This window comes from Chlorocebus sabaeus, chromosome 15, assembly GCF_047675955.1.
Source record: "Chlorocebus sabaeus isolate Y175 chromosome 15, mChlSab1.0.hap1, whole genome shotgun sequence".
In the NCBI taxonomy this organism is placed as follows: domain Eukaryota; kingdom Metazoa; phylum Chordata; class Mammalia; order Primates; family Cercopithecidae; genus Chlorocebus; species Chlorocebus sabaeus.
In genome coordinates this window covers 84001675-84020849 of record NC_132918.1, presented here as the reverse complement: position 1 = coordinate 84020849, position 19175 = coordinate 84001675, and the positions used below count along the sequence as shown (strand labels likewise).

Below are 19175 nucleotides of genomic sequence, written 5' to 3'. Positions count from 1 at the left end.
GGCCACTTGTTTTATAGATTATGTTGGAGAGTGTTCACTTTTTTTTCCATTGTAATTCTAACTTGAATGACTAGTAGAATTCACATTTAGAATCAAGATACTAGGTAGTTTTTGATAAAGAAAGTATTTTATCCACTGAAGTAGTATATAAATAAAATGCACAAATCATATATGCATTGCTCAGTACATTTTCAAACACTAAACATAATAATATAAACAGCACTCAGATCCTGAACCAGAATGTTACCAACCTAAAATGTTAACTCTAAAGCCATTCTCAGGCTCCCTTCAAGTAATTGTTTATTGGGAATATTTTAAACCACTAATACAATTTAATTTTATTGGGTTATTCATGTTGCCTATTTTTTAACCCACTTTTTGTTAGGTTACAATTTTTAAAGAGGAATATTTTTATTTCATCTACATTTTCAAACTAATCACACGAAATTGCTCATGCTGTTCTGTTATGTTTCAAATATCTACTATATCTATAGTTAAATATTATTCATGCCTTTTTTTCTTGATAAACCTTCCCAGAAATTTGTAATTTCTAACACTTTTTCAAAGTGCCAAATTTTGACTCTATTTTGATATTCTATTATATTCTTGTTTTCTATACCATTAGTTTCATTTTTTTCATATTTTTATTATGCCCTCCTTATATTTTGAATCTTAATTCTGTTCTTTTACTAACATGAGTTGGATGAGTAGCTCATTAATTTTCACTTTATTCTTAATGTAACCATTTCAGGATTTACATTTCCCTCTTGGAACCATTTGAGCTGACTCCTACAAGTTTTACTACATAGAATTTTCGTTATTGTTCAGTTCTTATGATTATGATTTCTATTTTGAAGTAAGCCATTTTAGGGATGTTTTGAAATTTCCAAATGTAAATTTTTAAAATTACCTATGGTTTTTAATTTGAGCAAAATGTTGGCATGATGAAAATATTCAATTTGTATGAAAGATGCTTTGAATTTTGCAGACAATTGACCTAGAAGATCAGTTTTAGTAGAGTTCTCATATGCACTTTATATATATGTATATATTTTAAAAGCTTATTATTTTTATCCAGTAAGTATGTTCTTATATATCCATTAAAATCAAGCCTTTTAATAATGTTAAAATCTTCTATATCTTTAGTGATTTTTTTGCTTTTATCTCATTACTTGAATAGTTATTGAAGAAGGTGTTATTAAAATATCCTTCTCTGACCTTTGAATTTTTATGGGCTGGGTGCAGTGGCTCACGCCTGTAATCCCAGCACTTTGGGAGGTCGAGGTGGGTGGATCACCTGTGGTTAGGAGTTTGAGACTAGCCTTGCCAACATGGTGAAATCCCATCTCTACTAAAAATACAAAAATTAGCCGGGGATGGTTGTGGGCACCTGTAAGCCCAGCTACTTGGGAGGCTAAGGCAGGAGAATCACTTGAACCCAGGAGGCGGAAGTTGCAGTGAGCTGGGATTGCGCCATTGCATTCCAGCCTGGGCAACAAGAGCAAACTCCATCTCAAAAAAAAAAAAAAAAAATTTGTTTTACCTCTGCTCTTCCCCAATTCAATTTCTCCTTTCTACTGATTTTGCAGTTATATATTTGTTTTCTTTAGATGGCAGCCATCGAAATATTTATACATATACATAACTTAAAAATGTAAAGATAATCAACAGCACCACTCTTCTCCAAAATCTATAAAAATCTTACGAAAATTTAACTCTAGTCATTGGGCCTACATTCCACTATTGTCTAGTATTTTAGCTCAAATTTTTTAAGTCCCTCAACTTAGAAAATAATTGTTTCATATTCCAGTCTGTTTAGAATTAACTATATGGTTGCCATCTTCTTGGCTCAGCATTCCTGTTGCATCGTTGATATTCATTCCTTCTCAGCTTTCTCTCTTCCTGCAATATATTTTTTAGAATTTCTTTTAATTAGGGTATATGGACATTAAACACTCAGTTTTTTTTTTTTTTCATTTGAAATGTCTTTTTCCTTGAAATTAGGTTATAAATACAACTCTTCTTCCACTCTCTTCTGCATTATTCAAATCATTTGTATATAGCAATGGAGAGAGAGTCAGGAGGCCAGGACTCAAGATCCAGCCCTGTCATTAAATTATTTTATGACTTTGGGTAAGTCCTTTCATATCTCTGAGACTTCGTATTTCTTCACAAAGTCAGTAAAATAATCTCTAAAGGCTCTTCTAGCTTTTATACTCTGAAAAGGAACAAATGAATGTACAGTGTTAGAAAACAGAGCAGAAGGGTGGGTGAAAAAACAGAGTAATTTGAGAAATACAGGGAGAAGGAAGGTAAGATTACTTCTTATAGCTTCTTTGTAGAAGAATAAAGAGAAGACAAGGTCACATCTCATGTATTCTTTTGTTTACAACTTTCTGGTAAGAAATTACGAGTACCACAAATCCCATTGATATACCTACCATTTGTTCAAAGATTCATCTTGTTTATGGCAGTTTAAAACAGTGGTCTTTAGTACAGAGTCTTCCCACCTGTAGTTCTCAGATGCCCCAGCACTAGTAGGCAGAAATGTGATGTTGGAGAGATTAGTGGAAAAGAGAACAAATACTCTTTTCTAACTTTCGTCAGGTGAGTTTCATGTATGCTCTAGTGCTAATCACTCTTATTAAGGATCAATAGACTGGGTATCAGGAGTCTTGGTTCTTCTGCAGAACTGCTACTTTAAAAAATGAGAAAAATAGGCTCAGCGAATGAATGTGGATCTTGGGTTATTAACCTTTTTTCTCACTCTCGGAATTTTCATCTATAAAATGAGGGTAAGATAATCACAAGGATATTCAAAATGGAGTAACAGTGAAAAGTCTTGAATATGCTAAGTTACTTTTCCCTCTTTGTGGTTATTCCTTTCCTTTCTCCATAGTTATTTGTATCCATATCTATCAGCTCAGCTAGATTATAAACTCATTGAAAGGAACTATATGTCATTTCTATCTGTATTGCTTGAGATGCCTAGTACAGAGGAAATTCTCAATGTTTGAAAAGTATGCGTAATACAGATGGAATAAAAGTATGAACAGGTCAGCCACTTGTTTGTGACAAAAATGGAGAATTCCAACCCCACCCAAAGGGACCCATTTACTTGGATCCAGCTTTAAAAATGAAAAAGTCTTTGCAAGGTCAAGACACAGAGTGGTCAAATAATTTTAGAACACCTCTGACCTTCAGTTCTTCTGGGCTAACAGTGGAAGAGAGTGGGTGCTTTCATACTCTTGTGGCATCATATTTGCTATGAGAGATATTCCATTTCTCAGAAGACCATATGGAAAGCAAATGATGTAAAAAATGAGTCACACAGTAAAGGGGGTTAGAAGAAAAGGAAACAGAGATTATCCAACTCAAAAAGAATTCCACACATAGGCAAGTAAATGTAATAAGAAGTTTATTGGATTTCTAAATATAATAAAGTAGTTGCAACTCTTTTACAGAAAAAAGAAATATAATTTCCATATTCATTCTTACAGAGCATTGAAAAAACATAATTGATAGAGAAAACTGATAGAAGGTAAATAGAAAACAGGTCTTAATATAGTCGGATAATGCATAAACACAAAAGAAAATACCTAAATTACTTGCTTATCACAGATTTTATTCTCTTATTTTCATACTGAACTATGTGTGCTATTTTGGATACATCAGTGATGGTTTGTAATGTAGTGAATAAATGCAATTTGCTAAGAATATAAGAAAAAAGAGAAACCTATATTTTAGGAATACCATGGCTCTGTCAGTATCACACATATGAAAATAGACATATTCCTTATATGTTTTTGTGTGCCTTTCTCTAAGTCAGGGAATATTATTCAGACTAGCAGTTCATCATGGTGGGGCTATGATTGTGCTTAGCTAGTAGGAAGTGCTGCTCTTAGTAGACACATTTAGCGTAGAGAAAACCCGGCTTCTCACCATCTCCCCCCTTATCTATCCACTTGTAAACACCATTTAACCTTTCCATAAGATTATCTTTCATGGTCATAATCATCAGATTGAAACTCAGAGCAAAGCCGTGCTATGTCTTTCCCAGTCCATTTGTTTCCAAGGGGGAAAAAAAAATCTCTGTATCCCAACATCCTTATGACATTACACTGAAATTTTTAACTCTTTTCTAGCGCTAAAATCTGATTCTCGAAAAAATAAAAAAATGACTAGTGTTGAAATTGGATAAGGTAAAAACAGAAAAGGAACATCAACAGGAAGAGTAGGCATTTTTAGTGAAAAGTATCACTGTTTTGCCAAAGAGTCAACTGGATTCATCCAATGATGATGACTACAGCAGGGTGGTCACACTCTTGAAATTATGAAACATAGCTGTTCCAACCTCACCCGTAGCTTATGTAATGGAGCTCCTTATATGGAAACCAGAATGGTGGCTGACTGCAATGGCATGGAGTCCATCTTCCATTGTTTGTCCCCTTTTACTTCCATTTGGTAAAGCTGGGGAAGGTAGGAGACAACTTTATGACCAAGAGGACACCAAGAGCTTCCTTGGATAAAGGTTAAGTGGAGGTATCTTGCTTTGCCCAAACAGAGGCATATTCAAGTGAATATGGAGCCAACTGACTTAGAAGGAAAGGGAACGACTTGGCAAGTGTAATCTGCCAGCTGGTTGAGTCAGACGACACATTGAGAACGATCTTTTTTGGAATCATGTCCTCCCTTCAACCCTTCTCCTACAATCATGCACTGTCTACCTCGTCCTATTTACATGGACCCTCTCCTATTGCCATCCCTGGGTAAGAATGCATCACTCTAGGCTATGCTGCTGCTCCAGCAACAGTATTGACAGTTCTGTCAGTGATGGAACTATGGAAACAAAAGCCATCAAATAACATACACTACTATTTTTAGGAGTCAAAGTAATGCTCTACGGATCTGGCAAGGACATTTGGCCCCTTGAGCTTCCAATCCCCACAGCCAAGACTTTTCTTTATTTTCTCTCATGTTAGCCTGAGAGACAAAAGGAGAAAGAATGTGCTGACACTTTAACACTCTAAACCACCAATGCTTAGTTTATAAAACACACATATGACACACATCCTAATACAGACTATGGCTCTATTAATTCTCTTAAACATTTTTTTTTTTCCTGACTAAATGTTTCAATGCCATAAAGCTTACATTCCCTTGAAGCAGAGTACAGGAAACCTCAGCAATATGCTACCATCCAGTAAGATATAAATATAAAGAAGCTGTATCAGCAAGGGATGCTCAGGGAATGTGTTTGCAGCCATTTCACGGTAGCCGCTCGAGAGGGGATATTGGAAGTGAGTGACTTTCTTCCATTTGGCAAAGTTTCCTTATCTCAGCACCTACTCTTTCTGATGGTATGTTTTTGAAGGCTGCACAGTACGGCTCTGGGTACCGTGTGTACATACATATGTAAGGAATAACGTTTATGTTGCTCAGAATAGGCACTTTTTGAAGGCAGTAAATCTAAAAGTAAAGTTAATAGAGCCTATATTTAGTGCTCATCTTCTCACTTTGCTGATGTGTATGCTGAACAGAAGATCACAGATTTGAGTCAGTCTCGCAAAGAGGCCGGAGTCGGCAAATGGCTATATTCAGAGCTGGGGAAGTCTTGCCAACTCAACTGTAGCTGTTAAAAAGGCAGACTTGGAGAAGGTGCAATCGTTTTTCTCAAAGGTGATGGCACAGAAAGAGAAAAGGCATGAAATAAAAGCCTGTGTGCGTGGCTCAGGGAGAATTACTATCCTCAGGCTCTGTATCTTCATGTCACATCTACTTCACGGCACAGATTTGCTACTTAGAAAGTCCTTTCCCTTTCCTTTTTTGTATGTCTCATCATTGCACATATTCCCTTACTTAGTTGAAGAGAAAGAGAAGCCCCAAATCTGTTAGTGTAATGATAAAGGTGTAGGTTAAAAGACAAAACAAACAAAACAAAAGTGGGTTATTATACAGAAAACATGCAAAAGCTCAACGCTACATCCAACTGTAAAGGTTTTGCATCTAAGTTTAAATCTTCACTTAAGGCACATTAAACCACACGGTAATTTAATACATGCCAAATAATCAGACAATCAAGTGTCATGTTTAATTCTATTTGCTCTTTGAGATGTTTCTTGAAAAAGAATGAGGGCATAATACAGATTTTCAGAGCGGAAATATTCTGACTTTGCTTAATAAAGAAATGCGTCTTGGATAATTTGCTCATCAGCTTTCCCAAGAGAGGAAATGGGTAGTAAAAGGAAGAAAGTCTTTTAAAAATAATTTTGCTACTACTTTACTATAAAGTGTTGGTGACAAGATTTAGTTTCTAGGATCCTAAATGTCTTTCATCAAAGATACTCCTCAGTTCAGACTTCTCCATTATGCTAAAAGGATGGCATGGTCCCATGCTAGTTTCAATTTGCTACCTAGAGAGGGAGGTCCGAGGCACTTTAACTATTTTTGGCACTATAATCCTGACATGTTGATGTATTTGACACAATTCTATAAACTAAGCTCAAGGTATACAGGATTAGTAAAATGCAAACTCTGCCCAAATACCAGCTCCCCATTTATTATTTGGAAGTTAAAATATGAGGCCATTCCTATCGTTGGCATTTAAATTATAAAAATCTCTTTTCCTCTCAAAGTTTATGTTTGAAGGAATGAAACACATTGGGCAGATATATCATAACCTGCCCAAGCTACTCTCCTATTTCTGGTTTATAATTACTAAGTGAGCATTGCTGTCACCCAAAGAGAAAGAGAGAGAAGAAGGAACTTTTTTCCCTTTATACTTAACGTCTCCCAAGAAAGAATAAAAAAAGAAGAAATGTATCTAAGAAAAGCCAGCTCTTCCCATTTTGCATTTCTTAAACTAGTTTGGAAGCCGAGTTAAATAATTTGGGGGTGAGGTATGACATTCAGACTTCATATTTACTCTCTCGTGATGAAGGAAAGAGTCAAGAAAGCAACGATTACTGCGATGCCTCAGGAGAAAGCACAGCAGGCACCATACGAAGTGGCAACACAATACATCGATAATAATGACCAAGAATAGTTCTTTACCCTTTTCCCAACAGATAGAAATATAAAGAGGCAATCATGCATGAGAGATAAATACCTGTTTCCACCCCCACCTCAAATTGCTTTGGCATATTTTAAGAGATAAATGGATCCACACAAAATTTAAATAGCTTTTTCTTCTTTTCAGCTGCTACAAAAATGGGTCAGGTATCGGGTTTATTAATTTCCTGGCCTGAAAACCCAAGTGCTTAAAAATAAGATTTACTTTTTGAAGGATCAGCTTTCTTGGAAGGTGTGTGTGTGTGTGTGTGTGTGTGTGTGTTTTGATGACAATACAATTGTATGATCCCTAAATATGGCAGAATATGTTATGTAAAGTGAAATAAGAAAATTTTTATTAGTTTTTTCTTTATATTATGTGAAGATAAATTAGATGATTTATAAAGGTATTTGAAAATAATGTTTTTCTAAAAGGCTGCTTTTTTCACATTTACCACCTCATTGTCTTTTTATTCCCTCTAATGAGAACACAGATTCCACCCATGTGAGTCTCTACTCAGGCATTCTAGATAATTCTGAGAAGTGCTCAAATTGTGTCCTCTATTAATCCATTCCTGGGGTGGGAATACTCCGTCTATTTGACAAGAATCATTTTCCACTCCATTGGCCATAATATTCATCAAGCCTGACAGGGAGGTGAGACGCCTTCCTCGTCTATGAATGTGCCATCTCAACCAAAGCCACCGCTCTCCCGATCCCGTTAATGTCTCCTTTATTCCTCAGGTGTGAGGACTAGGAAAGGGTGAGAAGCCATTTGCTGTTTAACTTGGCTCTCATTAGTCCCAGGGAATAAGCAGGTGGATGATGATACTGGCTTGATGGATGATACACTCCAGGGAGGGAAATGCATAAAACACTTACCAGGTATGATTATTTTAAAGGATTCTTGGATTTAATGCAGGAGATTTAATGAGAGGAAATGATATTTTTTCTCTCACTTCACATATTTTAGGATATAGCAAACAACTAAAGAGTGAAATGAGAGGAAATAAAAAGTGGAAAGTACATCCTAAAAGTACAGCTTCCTGAGGGATGCAGCTCAAGAAAAGGAACACTCACTTCCTGAACTGCTATATAGAGCAACTTCTAGAGCATACATGGAGGCTTTCTAGAAGGTTTTCCGAAAACAACATGGTACCACATTCCTTGTAATTATCATAAATCACAAAATGACAGCATCCTGGGAAGCAAAGTCTATCAAATGGCAAAGGCCAAATCTCAGAAATGCCAACAGTTCCATAACATTTGTTTACCCACATTGTCAGCTCATGGATTGGCTGGACCGGAAACGCCTGTTGCAGCAACATGCACTTGGTGCGCTCTCAGTAAATGTGAATGGAGAGAGAGACTAAAATGCATTGTTAACCTACGGCGGTTTCTGACTCTGTGGAACGTACATCGTGGTCCATGGGAGAGAGGCTTCTTTTAGGAATCAAGTCACCTCTGCATGCTAATGAATTCTAAATGATATGGTCTCGGTTAATATTCTGAACCTGAAAGTCCAGAGAGGTTTTTGGTGAGTGGAATGTAAACCAACTCTCTCCGGGGAAATTTACTGCAATATGCTTTGTTCTGCCTGTTGTTTGTTCTTATCAGTGGCCTCTTCCCACCAACTTCCTCACAGTGCGGATCAGACAGAATACCTAGAGGTTTCCCACAAGATGACATAGATGTGTGCAAGCTGTACATGATCTCCAAGACTGCAGTACACATGTGGATTTGCCACCTGGCAGTCAATTGGTCTCCGAATTTCCCTGGATGACTGGGGGCCTGGTACTCTGAGAAGTCAATACTGTCTTCTAAGGTGTTCTCAGCTGTAAGCATGGCTACTTGGAGACAGCACTGGACTTGCAAGACCTGGGTTTATCCCCAAATCTGCCACTTCCCAGTTATGTCATAACTTTTGGCAAGTCACTTAATGGTTTGAGCCTCATCTTTCTCTTCTAGAATAGGGCTATTAATAACCATCCTCCCTGGGCTATTTTCTGTGTAGAAGCAGTTTGTAAGCTCTCTTAGGAATTATTATTTTAGAGCTTAGAAAGTTACCTCCAGGTCCTGCCCAAGAGACTGATGGCAGTTTCTGCCTACAGTGCTCTCTCATTCAAAGCTCGGATAGGAGAAGCCACAATCATGGTCTTCCCCAAGACAAAGGTATACTATTTAAACTAAATAGTCATCCAGAGCAATGAGGAAAGCATTTGTACATTTCCATATAAAACTATAGCATAATAGAACCCCTTTCCTCAAGAATGATATCCTTTTCCACAGATGAACTAAGCGGAAATAATGAGTTTTCAGCAGTACCACAATTTTTTGCTTTTGACTTCTTCCTTGTTAGACATGGGGATTATACACCAACATTTCCCAACTTTTCTTTTCTTTTCTTTTTTTTTGAGATGGAGTCTCACTCTGTTACCAGGGTGGAGTGCAATGGCACCATCTCTGCTCATTGCAACCTCCACCTCCCAGGTTCAAGTGATTCTCCTGCTTCAGCCTCCCGAGTAGCTGGGACTACAGGCATACACCACCACGCCCAGCTAATTTTTGTATTTTTTTAGTAGAGTCGGGGTTTTACCAGGTTGACCAGGATGGTCTCGATCTCTTGACCTCGTGATTCGCCCGCCTCGGCCTCCCAAAGTGCTGGGATTACAGGCGTGAGCCACCACGCCTGGCCCATTTCCCAACATTTTAAAGGTCATTATCAACAGGTCAGATAAAAGGGGACTACTGTTCATGGGTTAGTTACTGGGGAAGGCATGAGGCTACATAACAACTGTCAGAATGGTCTGTCTTCTAAATAGGAAAGTACAACCAGCAGCAAAAAACTCAGCAACTCTAATGTCTGGCCCTCAGAACATCCTTCAGACTAATTTTAGACATTCTTAAAAATTTGTGTAATCAAAGTTTTTTAAAAAAAGGAATGCAATGCCCAAAACAAAACAAATATAGATGGAAGGAAAAGGAGGGGGAAGAAACATTGTATTGTGTACTACAGGTTTTGTGGGGCACCAAAGAGAACAATGCCCCAAAGGCTGGCTCTGTTTTAAAGTCATGGGTAGCTTGGAACAAAATGTGATGAAAGAAATGTAAGACCTCACGGAATAATGAGCTCCTTGACACAGGTGATGTTTAAGTAGTCAGAATTGGCACTTAGCAATGAATCTGTAAGGGAATTTTAATACCAAGTGGAACAGATGGCCGGGAAGTCCTTTCTAATAATGGACTTAGACTCAATAGGAAAATAGAGATGTCCTGCTTGTTCTCTTGTGGAGGGTCAAAGGACATGTACCCTTGCTGCAAGAATAGACGATGTAGCTGTGGATCAATAAGAATGCTCATTTTCTGTTATAATAAAGTTCATGGAGGGCTGCTTCCTGTTCATACTGTGCATGCTGGGTTACATTTTGGCAGACCATCTTCTCTTCCAATTATAAAAAGATGGAAAAGCAAGTAAATACTTCCTCAGGCTTCCTATATGCCTTTTTCTTCCCATTGAGCCTGATTATTTGGAAGCCTTTTTTTCTGTTAAGAAGGAATTTCCAGAATCCATGATATTTTGGCCGATGCAGAGGGTCTTCTCTGAGTATAGCCCATGTTTCCCTGTTGTGCTTTAAATACTCTTTTCTCAACTTCCAAATCAAGTCAATTCATCAGCTCAAGATTTTTTATCAAATTTTATGTCCTCCATAAAGTCTTACTAATGTCACTGGAATTACTCTTCCTGATGCCACTTTCCTTCCTATTGAGTAAGTACAGATTGAAGCAGTTGGATCTTATTACAGTTGGCTTGAATCAAAGTTACTTAGGGGCTGATTCTCTTACAGTGATTATTTGGTAATTATTAAATTGAAGAGCTGAGTAAGAGATAAGGATGTTGGGGAGACAAAAAAATAAAATAAAAATATGGACTCCTAAATGATTAGAGAAAGAAACTGCTCACTTTTTCTAACGTGTAACATCTCTAGGTACAAATATTTGAGCACAGAATGAAGTGAATCTCAAAACCAATCAACCAGCAAATATTTATGTATAACCTGTAAAGTGTCCATATATTTGTGTAGAACCTATAAAGTGTTAATATTTAACATGAAAATATGGACGAAAAATGTCATATTCTGAAGAAGACAAGGATAAAAGGAAAGGGTTGAATGGATTATGAACTGACCCAGAAGTGGGAATCTCATGGATGGCATATGCATTAGTTTGCTTCCTGTTTTCAGAATGAATTTGATTTTGGCAACATCCAAAATCGTACAGAACAAAAAGTAACATGGGAGTTCTATCCTTCTGTAGCTTTTACACTTCTGGGTCTGAGGATTTTTGGGGAAATTCTCTTTGGGTGATTCCAATTTCATTTACTTTCAACCCTAAAGAAAGCCTTTCAACCTAGCCTGACTCATGGTGAATTGCCAAGTTTCATTGAGGACACTGAAAATTAGAAAATATGTTTGTGTCCATTGTTTAAAGAAGCAGCAGAGAGTGACAGGACATGACACTATGTCAATAAGTGAAGAAAAGTTGACTGAGTTGGTGATATCAGACATGAAGAGGCAAACATTTGGACTTAAGACTTGTTGTGTGGAGCTACAGAGCTAGAATAGACGTATATGAGCACTACTACATACTGGCCAGGACTAAGAAGATATGGGATGGTAATTCATCAGAGAAATAACAGAGAAGGTTCAGATCTTTAAAAGGCCCATGATTCTATTTTATTTGGGAATAGTATTCGTGTTTGGGGGCAACTGTAACTCTCTGTAGTGGTGTAGAACACAAGATAACATGGTGATGCTTCTCTTTCTTGGTAGAACATTCCATTTGTAGGGTAGAGAACTGAATTTAGAAGCCACATTCAGTGCCAAATTGACTGAATGCAACTGTGGCTGTTTAATAATGTTTTTATTTGGGTACATTAAGTAAATGCCCACCACAATTAAATGAATAAGGATTTCTCTGGCCCTTAAGTAGATGGATGGGTATCTAGGAAAAATTAACAATGCTACATAACATGAAAGGCTTAATGCAATAATCTGAAAGTACTATAAAGGAATTAGTTACAGTGTTTCCCCCCTCTCTAGTATACATAGGTGTTTGTAGAATATTAATTTTTATTTTAAACAAAGGCTAGATGTAGAGATATTTATTCGTGCATTAAGAGACTTCTGTCAGTTAAATAACAACCAGAAATTAACAGCAAAAGTGTGGCACTTTTTTTTGTGTGTAACTTTGAGGGGGACCTGTCAATCAGTTAAAGAAACAAACACATCTTTCACACAGCTCTCCACAAAATAAGGGACATGCATGTTGTAACTAACATAGAGTCTACAACTTTTTGCACAAGGACCAGGAAAATTAAATAGAAAAGGGAATTAGTGTCCTTTTTTCTGGACTGAAGGGAAATTATGCCTGTAGTCTGTGATCTAAGAAAACCTGGTGCTGTCCAACCTGCTGAAAAATATTTTAGTATCAACTTTTACAATATAATATTAGTCTCACAGGCTAAGTGCTAATCTATGTTAAAATTCTGAAAATATAATAGTTATTCCTTTGCTATAAGGAAAGTTATCAAGCTGCAATGGAATAAAATAAAATGCCATCATTAAAAACATAATTTTTTTGTGGTTAAATTGCTTTGGACTTAAAAAAAAATCTTGCGGCCGGGCGCGGTGGCTCAAGCCTGTAATCCCAGCACTTTGGGAGGCCGAGGCGGGTGGATCACGAGGTCAGGAGATCGAGACCATCCTGGCTAACATCGAGACCATCCTGGCTAACATGGTGAAACCCCGTCTCTACTAAAAATACAAAAAAAAAACTAGCCGGGCGTGGTGGCGGGCGCCTGTAGTCCCAGCTACTCGGAGGCTGAGGCGGGAGAATGGCGTGAACCCGGGAGGTGGAGCTTGCAGTGAGCCGAGATCGGGCCACTGCACTGCAGCCTGGGCCACACAGCGAGACTCTGTTTCAAAAAAAAAAAAAAAAAAAAAAAATTCTTAACCTAGTCTTTGAAAGATTACTTTGCATACAGCTGAGAAAACTAGATCAGTCACAAATGAATTTTCCAAGAATCTATGACCTCAGTCCCTGATGAAAATTCATTAAAATGAAACAGAAAGACTCTATTATCTCATTTCACCTTATGAATAAATACAACCTAAAAAATACGCCCCTAGAAAGGAAGATTTTATGGATGCCATATCTATTTTCTGGTAGCCTTCCCCTTATTAATATAATCATAATTCCATAAAACCATAATGCATTGATTTAATTTACAAAAAATCCAAGTACAGCAACACTAATAGGTAGGATGGAAAGAAGGAAAGAAAGGGAGAGAGGAAAGTAGGAAAGAAAATAAGAAGAGGAAGAAGGGAGAGGGAGAAAGGAAGGGAGGAAGAAAGGAAGAGAGGAAGAATCCTTACCAAGTCATAGTAGCTTCAGTCAGGTAACTTTTTAAAGGTTTGAAATAAGGCTATGCTAACCAAATAACAGCCTCATGAGAAAAGTTTCATTCTAGTTATCTGTCAAGTAAATAATTTGGTCTGAAATATTCATGGTTGCACCATATTAATGCCTCACTGAGAACAAGTTTTGAACTTGTTTGGACCACTATTAAGCAAATAAAATGAACACAATTAAAAAATACGCTGAACGGGTGGTAAAGGCTCAAGCTGAAGTCTCTGTCTTCATTATCTGACTAAAGCTACTGTAAAATCAAATAAAAGACACTAACATCCATTATATCACCTTCTGGCATAAAAATGTTTTACTCATTTAAAGACCTATGAGATACTTCCAAGACAAGGAAAAAATAAATACTACTGGAATATATTAAGATGAAAAGTTGACTTCTCTCTCTCTCTTTCTTTTCTTTCTTTTTTTTTTCTTTTTTACTTTTTGGTGAGTATACTTTTGAGATTTGGTGGTTATCATTTACATCATTGACTCTTCAGTAGAATATTCATAGTAGTGTAAATAGATTCTTTGAAAATAAGGCACAAGTATATGTTGTTCTCTGATTGTCTCCCACGAGAGTGCACCAAACGAGCGATCTCAAGAAATGGACTTGAGGCACATTTTGCAGAGGTATCTTTTTCAGTTTGCTGGTTTCCCACAGATGGCTAAAGCAGGGGTATGGAACATGCTGTCATATTTCATTCATAACACACATGTACTATAGCTCTAGGCAACAGATGGACAATCGCTTGTTTGAACTACAAATGTGAAATACTAAGGTAGAATAGCAATATTTCTAGAAATGTATATGAAAAAATAAAGCCTTTCCAAGCCAAGAGGAATGGTGAGAGGCTTTGAGGTTACATCAGTGTTTCCCTGATCTCCCTAGCAGCTGCCATAATTTCCCCAACACCCTTCAAAACTTGATAATGGAAGTATCAGGGGGCAGCCGACGCAGATTTGACAAGAGAAGCCCAAACCGTATCAAATAGAAATAACACTGTTATTCCTGGCTGGTTCACATTAATAGGATTTTCACTACCTATAAAAATGGTTGGAAGTTGTGTTTTCAGAGTCCTGTCTATATTCCACTAACTCTCTACTATAGCCCCATGGAAAAAGTTCTCTCTTTCTTCCTCTGTACCCAAATATAAAATATTTGTTTAAATGTAGAGTTGCATATCCTTTAAACCTCACCATAAACATCTCTGCAGAATCTTTTATAGGGAACAATTATAGTGTTGATAAGTCCACCTCCTTAATCAGAACATACTCAAAAAAGTTATTTTGATCAGAGAAGTTCCTCCTACAGGAATAACAATGTGTTAATGACAAGAAAAAGAACCCACATCTTTGCACTGCAGAGATGCCAGCATCTAACAACCTGATGCCTTATACTGGGACACATGACTCGTTTTTTTGAGTCAATTATTTACTTATTTATTTATTTAAACAATCGCATGCCACATGTCTGGCTAATTTGGTTTTTATTTTATTTTATTTTTTGTAGAGGCAAGGTCTCACTGTGTTGCCCAGGCTGGTGTCAAACTCCTGGCCTCAGGCAATCCTCCTGTCTCAGCCTCCCAAATTGCTGGGATTACAGGTGTGAGTCACTGCACCTGGTCTTATTTTTGAGTTTTAAAGGCCATTTTCTTTGCCAGTGAGACGCCATGTTGAGTCAGTATGGTCTGGAGATTGCCAAATTTGAGAAATCCTATTTTGATATGTTCTGCAGAGCCCATGATATAGTGGATTTTTTTCCTTTTCCATGTCTCTCTTGTTACACAGAATTACCAAATATTTATATTCTTGATACTTTTCAAAATCAGCATATTTTTACAAACTTTCTGTTATAGACTCTGATTTTTTCTACTATTTATGTATTTAAACCACAACAATTATGATATTATATCAGCAGACAGTATGATTATAATCATTAAGGTAATACAATCTTTTTCTCTCTGTTGCAGGCAAAATTTCATGCAACTAAAACATTAAAGAGTGACTTGGCATTGTTTAAATCAAATGATTAATAGAAAAGACAGTAATATAAATCATATATTTAAGAAACCCTAGAATAAAATATAGTAGGATCCTTTCCTTATTATACCTTGTGAAAGAAAAAAAAAACCTCTAAATCTAAATATTTCTACATATGTATGAGTGCACATTCATTATTATAAAAGTATAAGTCTATCTTAAAAAGAGATTTACTTTAAAAACCTTTGGTAAAGACACTCTGAGGTTATGTTATAAGAATGCATAATAAAGATTGTAAGCAAGCAATATTCTGCTGACGATGCCACAGGGATGGGTCTGTGACAGCATTTTCTTACAGCTTTTTCTCTTGACATGTAAACATTCAGTTACATAAGGATTTAAACGTAATAAACAAGTAGAATGTTACTACATTTTATAGTATAAATATTCAATATATTCATCTTCTTTTGGCAAAATTAATAATAATATGGCCACTTTAAGAGATACAATCTACCCCTCAATAAATTGAACTCTTTGCTTTGTCCTAAAGAGAATTTCCCCCAAAGTGTTACATAAAAAGTTACTAAGTCAAAATTCAAGCCGATTACATTATCTGCCCTATTGCCAAATAGTAGTGCTCCTTGAGGTCATCAGCATGGTCTGGCCTTCAATTTGGAAGGCAGCAAGTCAGAGACACAGTTGACATTGCCTCCGAAAACTCACATGCTTCCCCTAAGTGAATCTCATCATATTTCACATTATGAGAAATATACGGTCAAAGAGAAGAGAAGCAGGGTAAATAAAAGACAGTGGTCAAAGGAAGCTCTTAAAAGCTATAATTTTGGTGGTGCTAACACAAAACTGTTTAGTGACAAAAGCAAACGAGCCATACATTAAGGATGAGCTGTAGTGACCATCGGCTTAAGAATTTCTAGTCACAAAAAAAGAATCACTTTTATGATCATTCCTATTCAAGTAAAAGAAATTTAATTGGAATTCCTGAGGAATAGTTTGCAATTCAAAACATGTATCCATAATTTTTTCATTTCAGTTCTGATGTTAAAATTAAAAATTAAAAAAAAAATCACTAGAAATCTGAACATCACTTCACAATCATGAAAAAGATATCTGTGGAGTAAGGAAAGGGTACATTGGAGGATGTAATTACATTTGTTATTTTGGAATCTTAAACTGGGTGTTAGGTATATAGGAATTCATTATATTATTATTTATACCTTTTTGTAGACATAAAATACTCCATAATTTAAAAGTATATATTTGTGGGAGATTTGAAGAAAGGTTTAAGAAGTCTCAATCCAAAATACTTAGTTTACAAAATGGCAACTTGCCATGACTAAGCTAGGTGTTTCTCCTTAAGTGAAACATGTTCAAACTTAATAAGTATGGCTTGGCAGTTGGCAAGCGAGTGTTTCACTGGCTAATAAAAGTTTGAATAAAGATTCTAGGCAGAGATTCTGCATATTTTTAGCTCATAAAGACAATTTTTTTTTCAGTGATTGTCTTTGAAAGTGTGGTGTAAATGTCACATTGATGATATGAAAATGTCTCCTGCAATATGTAATTTCAGTTGCAGAAGGGATTATGAGAATAATGAAACTGGTTTCACAATCTTTTCAGGCTTTCTACTCTTTTGAAAGTAAACCAAACAAAACTGCACAATTTTATTTTGCATGCTCTGATTTGCAATTGTCAGGCAAAATGGACCTGGTCCTAAAAAAGAAAAAGAAGAACATTTGAACTGTTTTTTCACAGCTTTCATCCTCTAGAGAAAAAGTCAATTTTGATAGTTGTGTTGGATATTAGAATAAACATGACAATATTGCTAAGATGAAGACTGGGACAATATTGAAAATGTTATATTCTAGAAGAAACCAAGTTTGTCTGTATTACCATGTCCAGGTAGTGTAGAAAAGAAAAATCTTAAGGTAATATTGTGGGACAATAATGTTTTTTAAACATAACCCCAAAATGCCTTTTCTAGCATATCCCACCTGTAATTTCTTTAGAAAAATACTGAAGCTTAGTTGTCTGTCAGCACTTATTAGCTATGGGCCGATAACTCTTTTCCAATTAGCCTTGATCACTGGTCACTATAGATTCTGAATTCTGATGGTTGCAAATTAAATTTGGGCTTGTTCTAACTTATGTAATTTACAACTTAAATTCTTTACAGCCTAACAAAAAAAAAATTGTGCATTTCCCTCCCCAAGGACATGAGTAGTATAAAGCAACAGAAAAATATATTCTTCAGTACATGGGAAAAGAATGGCTACTCTTTACAGTCACAGGCAAAACGGAAATGATAGGATGGAGATTTCAAGCCAAAAGCACCTGTGAGTTGGCAGACTCACCCAGGAAAAACTATGTGACAGCAAATACCACACTACAAAAAGCCATTCAACCAGATGAAAAGTGAGACAAACATAGGGATTAAAAGTTACAGGAATGCAGAAGTGAATGGGATGGAGCATAATCTGTGCAAAAATGTGGAAGTCCTTGGGAACAAAGGCCCATCAAGATCCTACATGATTCAATGTGAAATGTGTATTTGGTAACAACTTTTAAAAAAAAATCTCATAATTTATGTGTTTCTAAGGAAAGGTTAATAGCAGATGAAGAACAGAGACTATCCTGTAGTTTGATGGCCTTTCCTCTCGTATTTCTTATCTTTGTCTTGTGTTCGTTCTTCTCAGTGCCAGCTGAACAGGTGACTCAATCTAAAGGTCAGTGCTCGCCTTGGCGGTCAACACCCTGATGCGGGCAGAGTTGCAGGTCTTGCAGAGGATGTGCCCATCCAAGGGGTAGCAGCCTTGGTTATCTCCTTCAGACAGGAGACCACCGCAATCCTAGAACAGTAAAGACAGATGGAAACGATGCTAGTAAAAATGTTAAGTACATATGTGGAGAACAAATGATTGAGCTTTCTATTCAAGGCCTCCATAATGTGGCCACTTACTATCCTTCCTGCTTTACATTCTGCTAATCCCCTGCATCCTTTCTCCCACTATATAACATAGTATATCTTGAATGTAATTGAATTAGAGATTGGGGACATAAATATAAATGGCCATAAATATAATCCTCCTAGGGTCACTCCATATGAAATACAGGTGTAAGAAGAGAAGAGGCCACCCATCTTGGCTCCCATGTAGAAGTTTGCTGCCCCTACTCAAATAACAAGAGAAAATAAGAATGTCCCTAACCACTGATTCATTTTTACCCTTAACCATTAGTTTAAGGATCTCTCAAAATGCATGCACAGGTACAGGAATGGAATGTTTTGGCCATTTCTGGGCTCCAGCAAAGGTAGACTGATTTCTGCCAAGCAGAAGGGCCACCAGTGGGTTCTGTGTATTTACTTCAGTTGTAGTAAGAAAATAAAATCCTAAAGTTTGTGGGGAGCAGTGGTTTGCTGTACTTTCTAAAGGAGACAGCATTGTATAGAGCAAAGACTGCTAGTCTGGGGGACAGGCCTCCTGAGCACCACCCATAGGTTTGCCACAGTCTGCCTCAATGCGCACAGGCTGACTGCCACTCTGAAAATAGCTTCTGATTTTTCTACCTTACCGAGCTGTTGAGAAGATCAAAGAAGACAATGGATCAAAAAAAAAAAAAAAAAAAAAAAAATGCAAAGAACTGCATAACTGTAAAGGAAT

General features: G+C 36.7%; 1 protein-coding gene across 11 annotated transcripts in view; it reads right to left on the bottom strand.

The window, feature by feature from the left end:
• Window positions 1–3401: 3401 nt before the first annotated feature.
• LPP (LIM domain containing preferred translocation partner in lipoma) overlaps window positions 3402–19175 on the bottom strand; it is a 741617-nt gene continuing 725843 nt past the window's right edge. For all 11 annotated transcript variants that reach the window (XM_038002350.2, XM_038002347.2, XM_038002351.2 and 8 more), the window contains one exon: window positions 3402–18365. In XM_038002350.2, coding sequence (XP_037858278.1) covers window positions 18237–18365 — 129 coding nt within the window. In that variant the 3' untranslated portion in view covers window positions 3402–18236. The remainder of the gene's footprint in view (window positions 18366–19175) is intronic.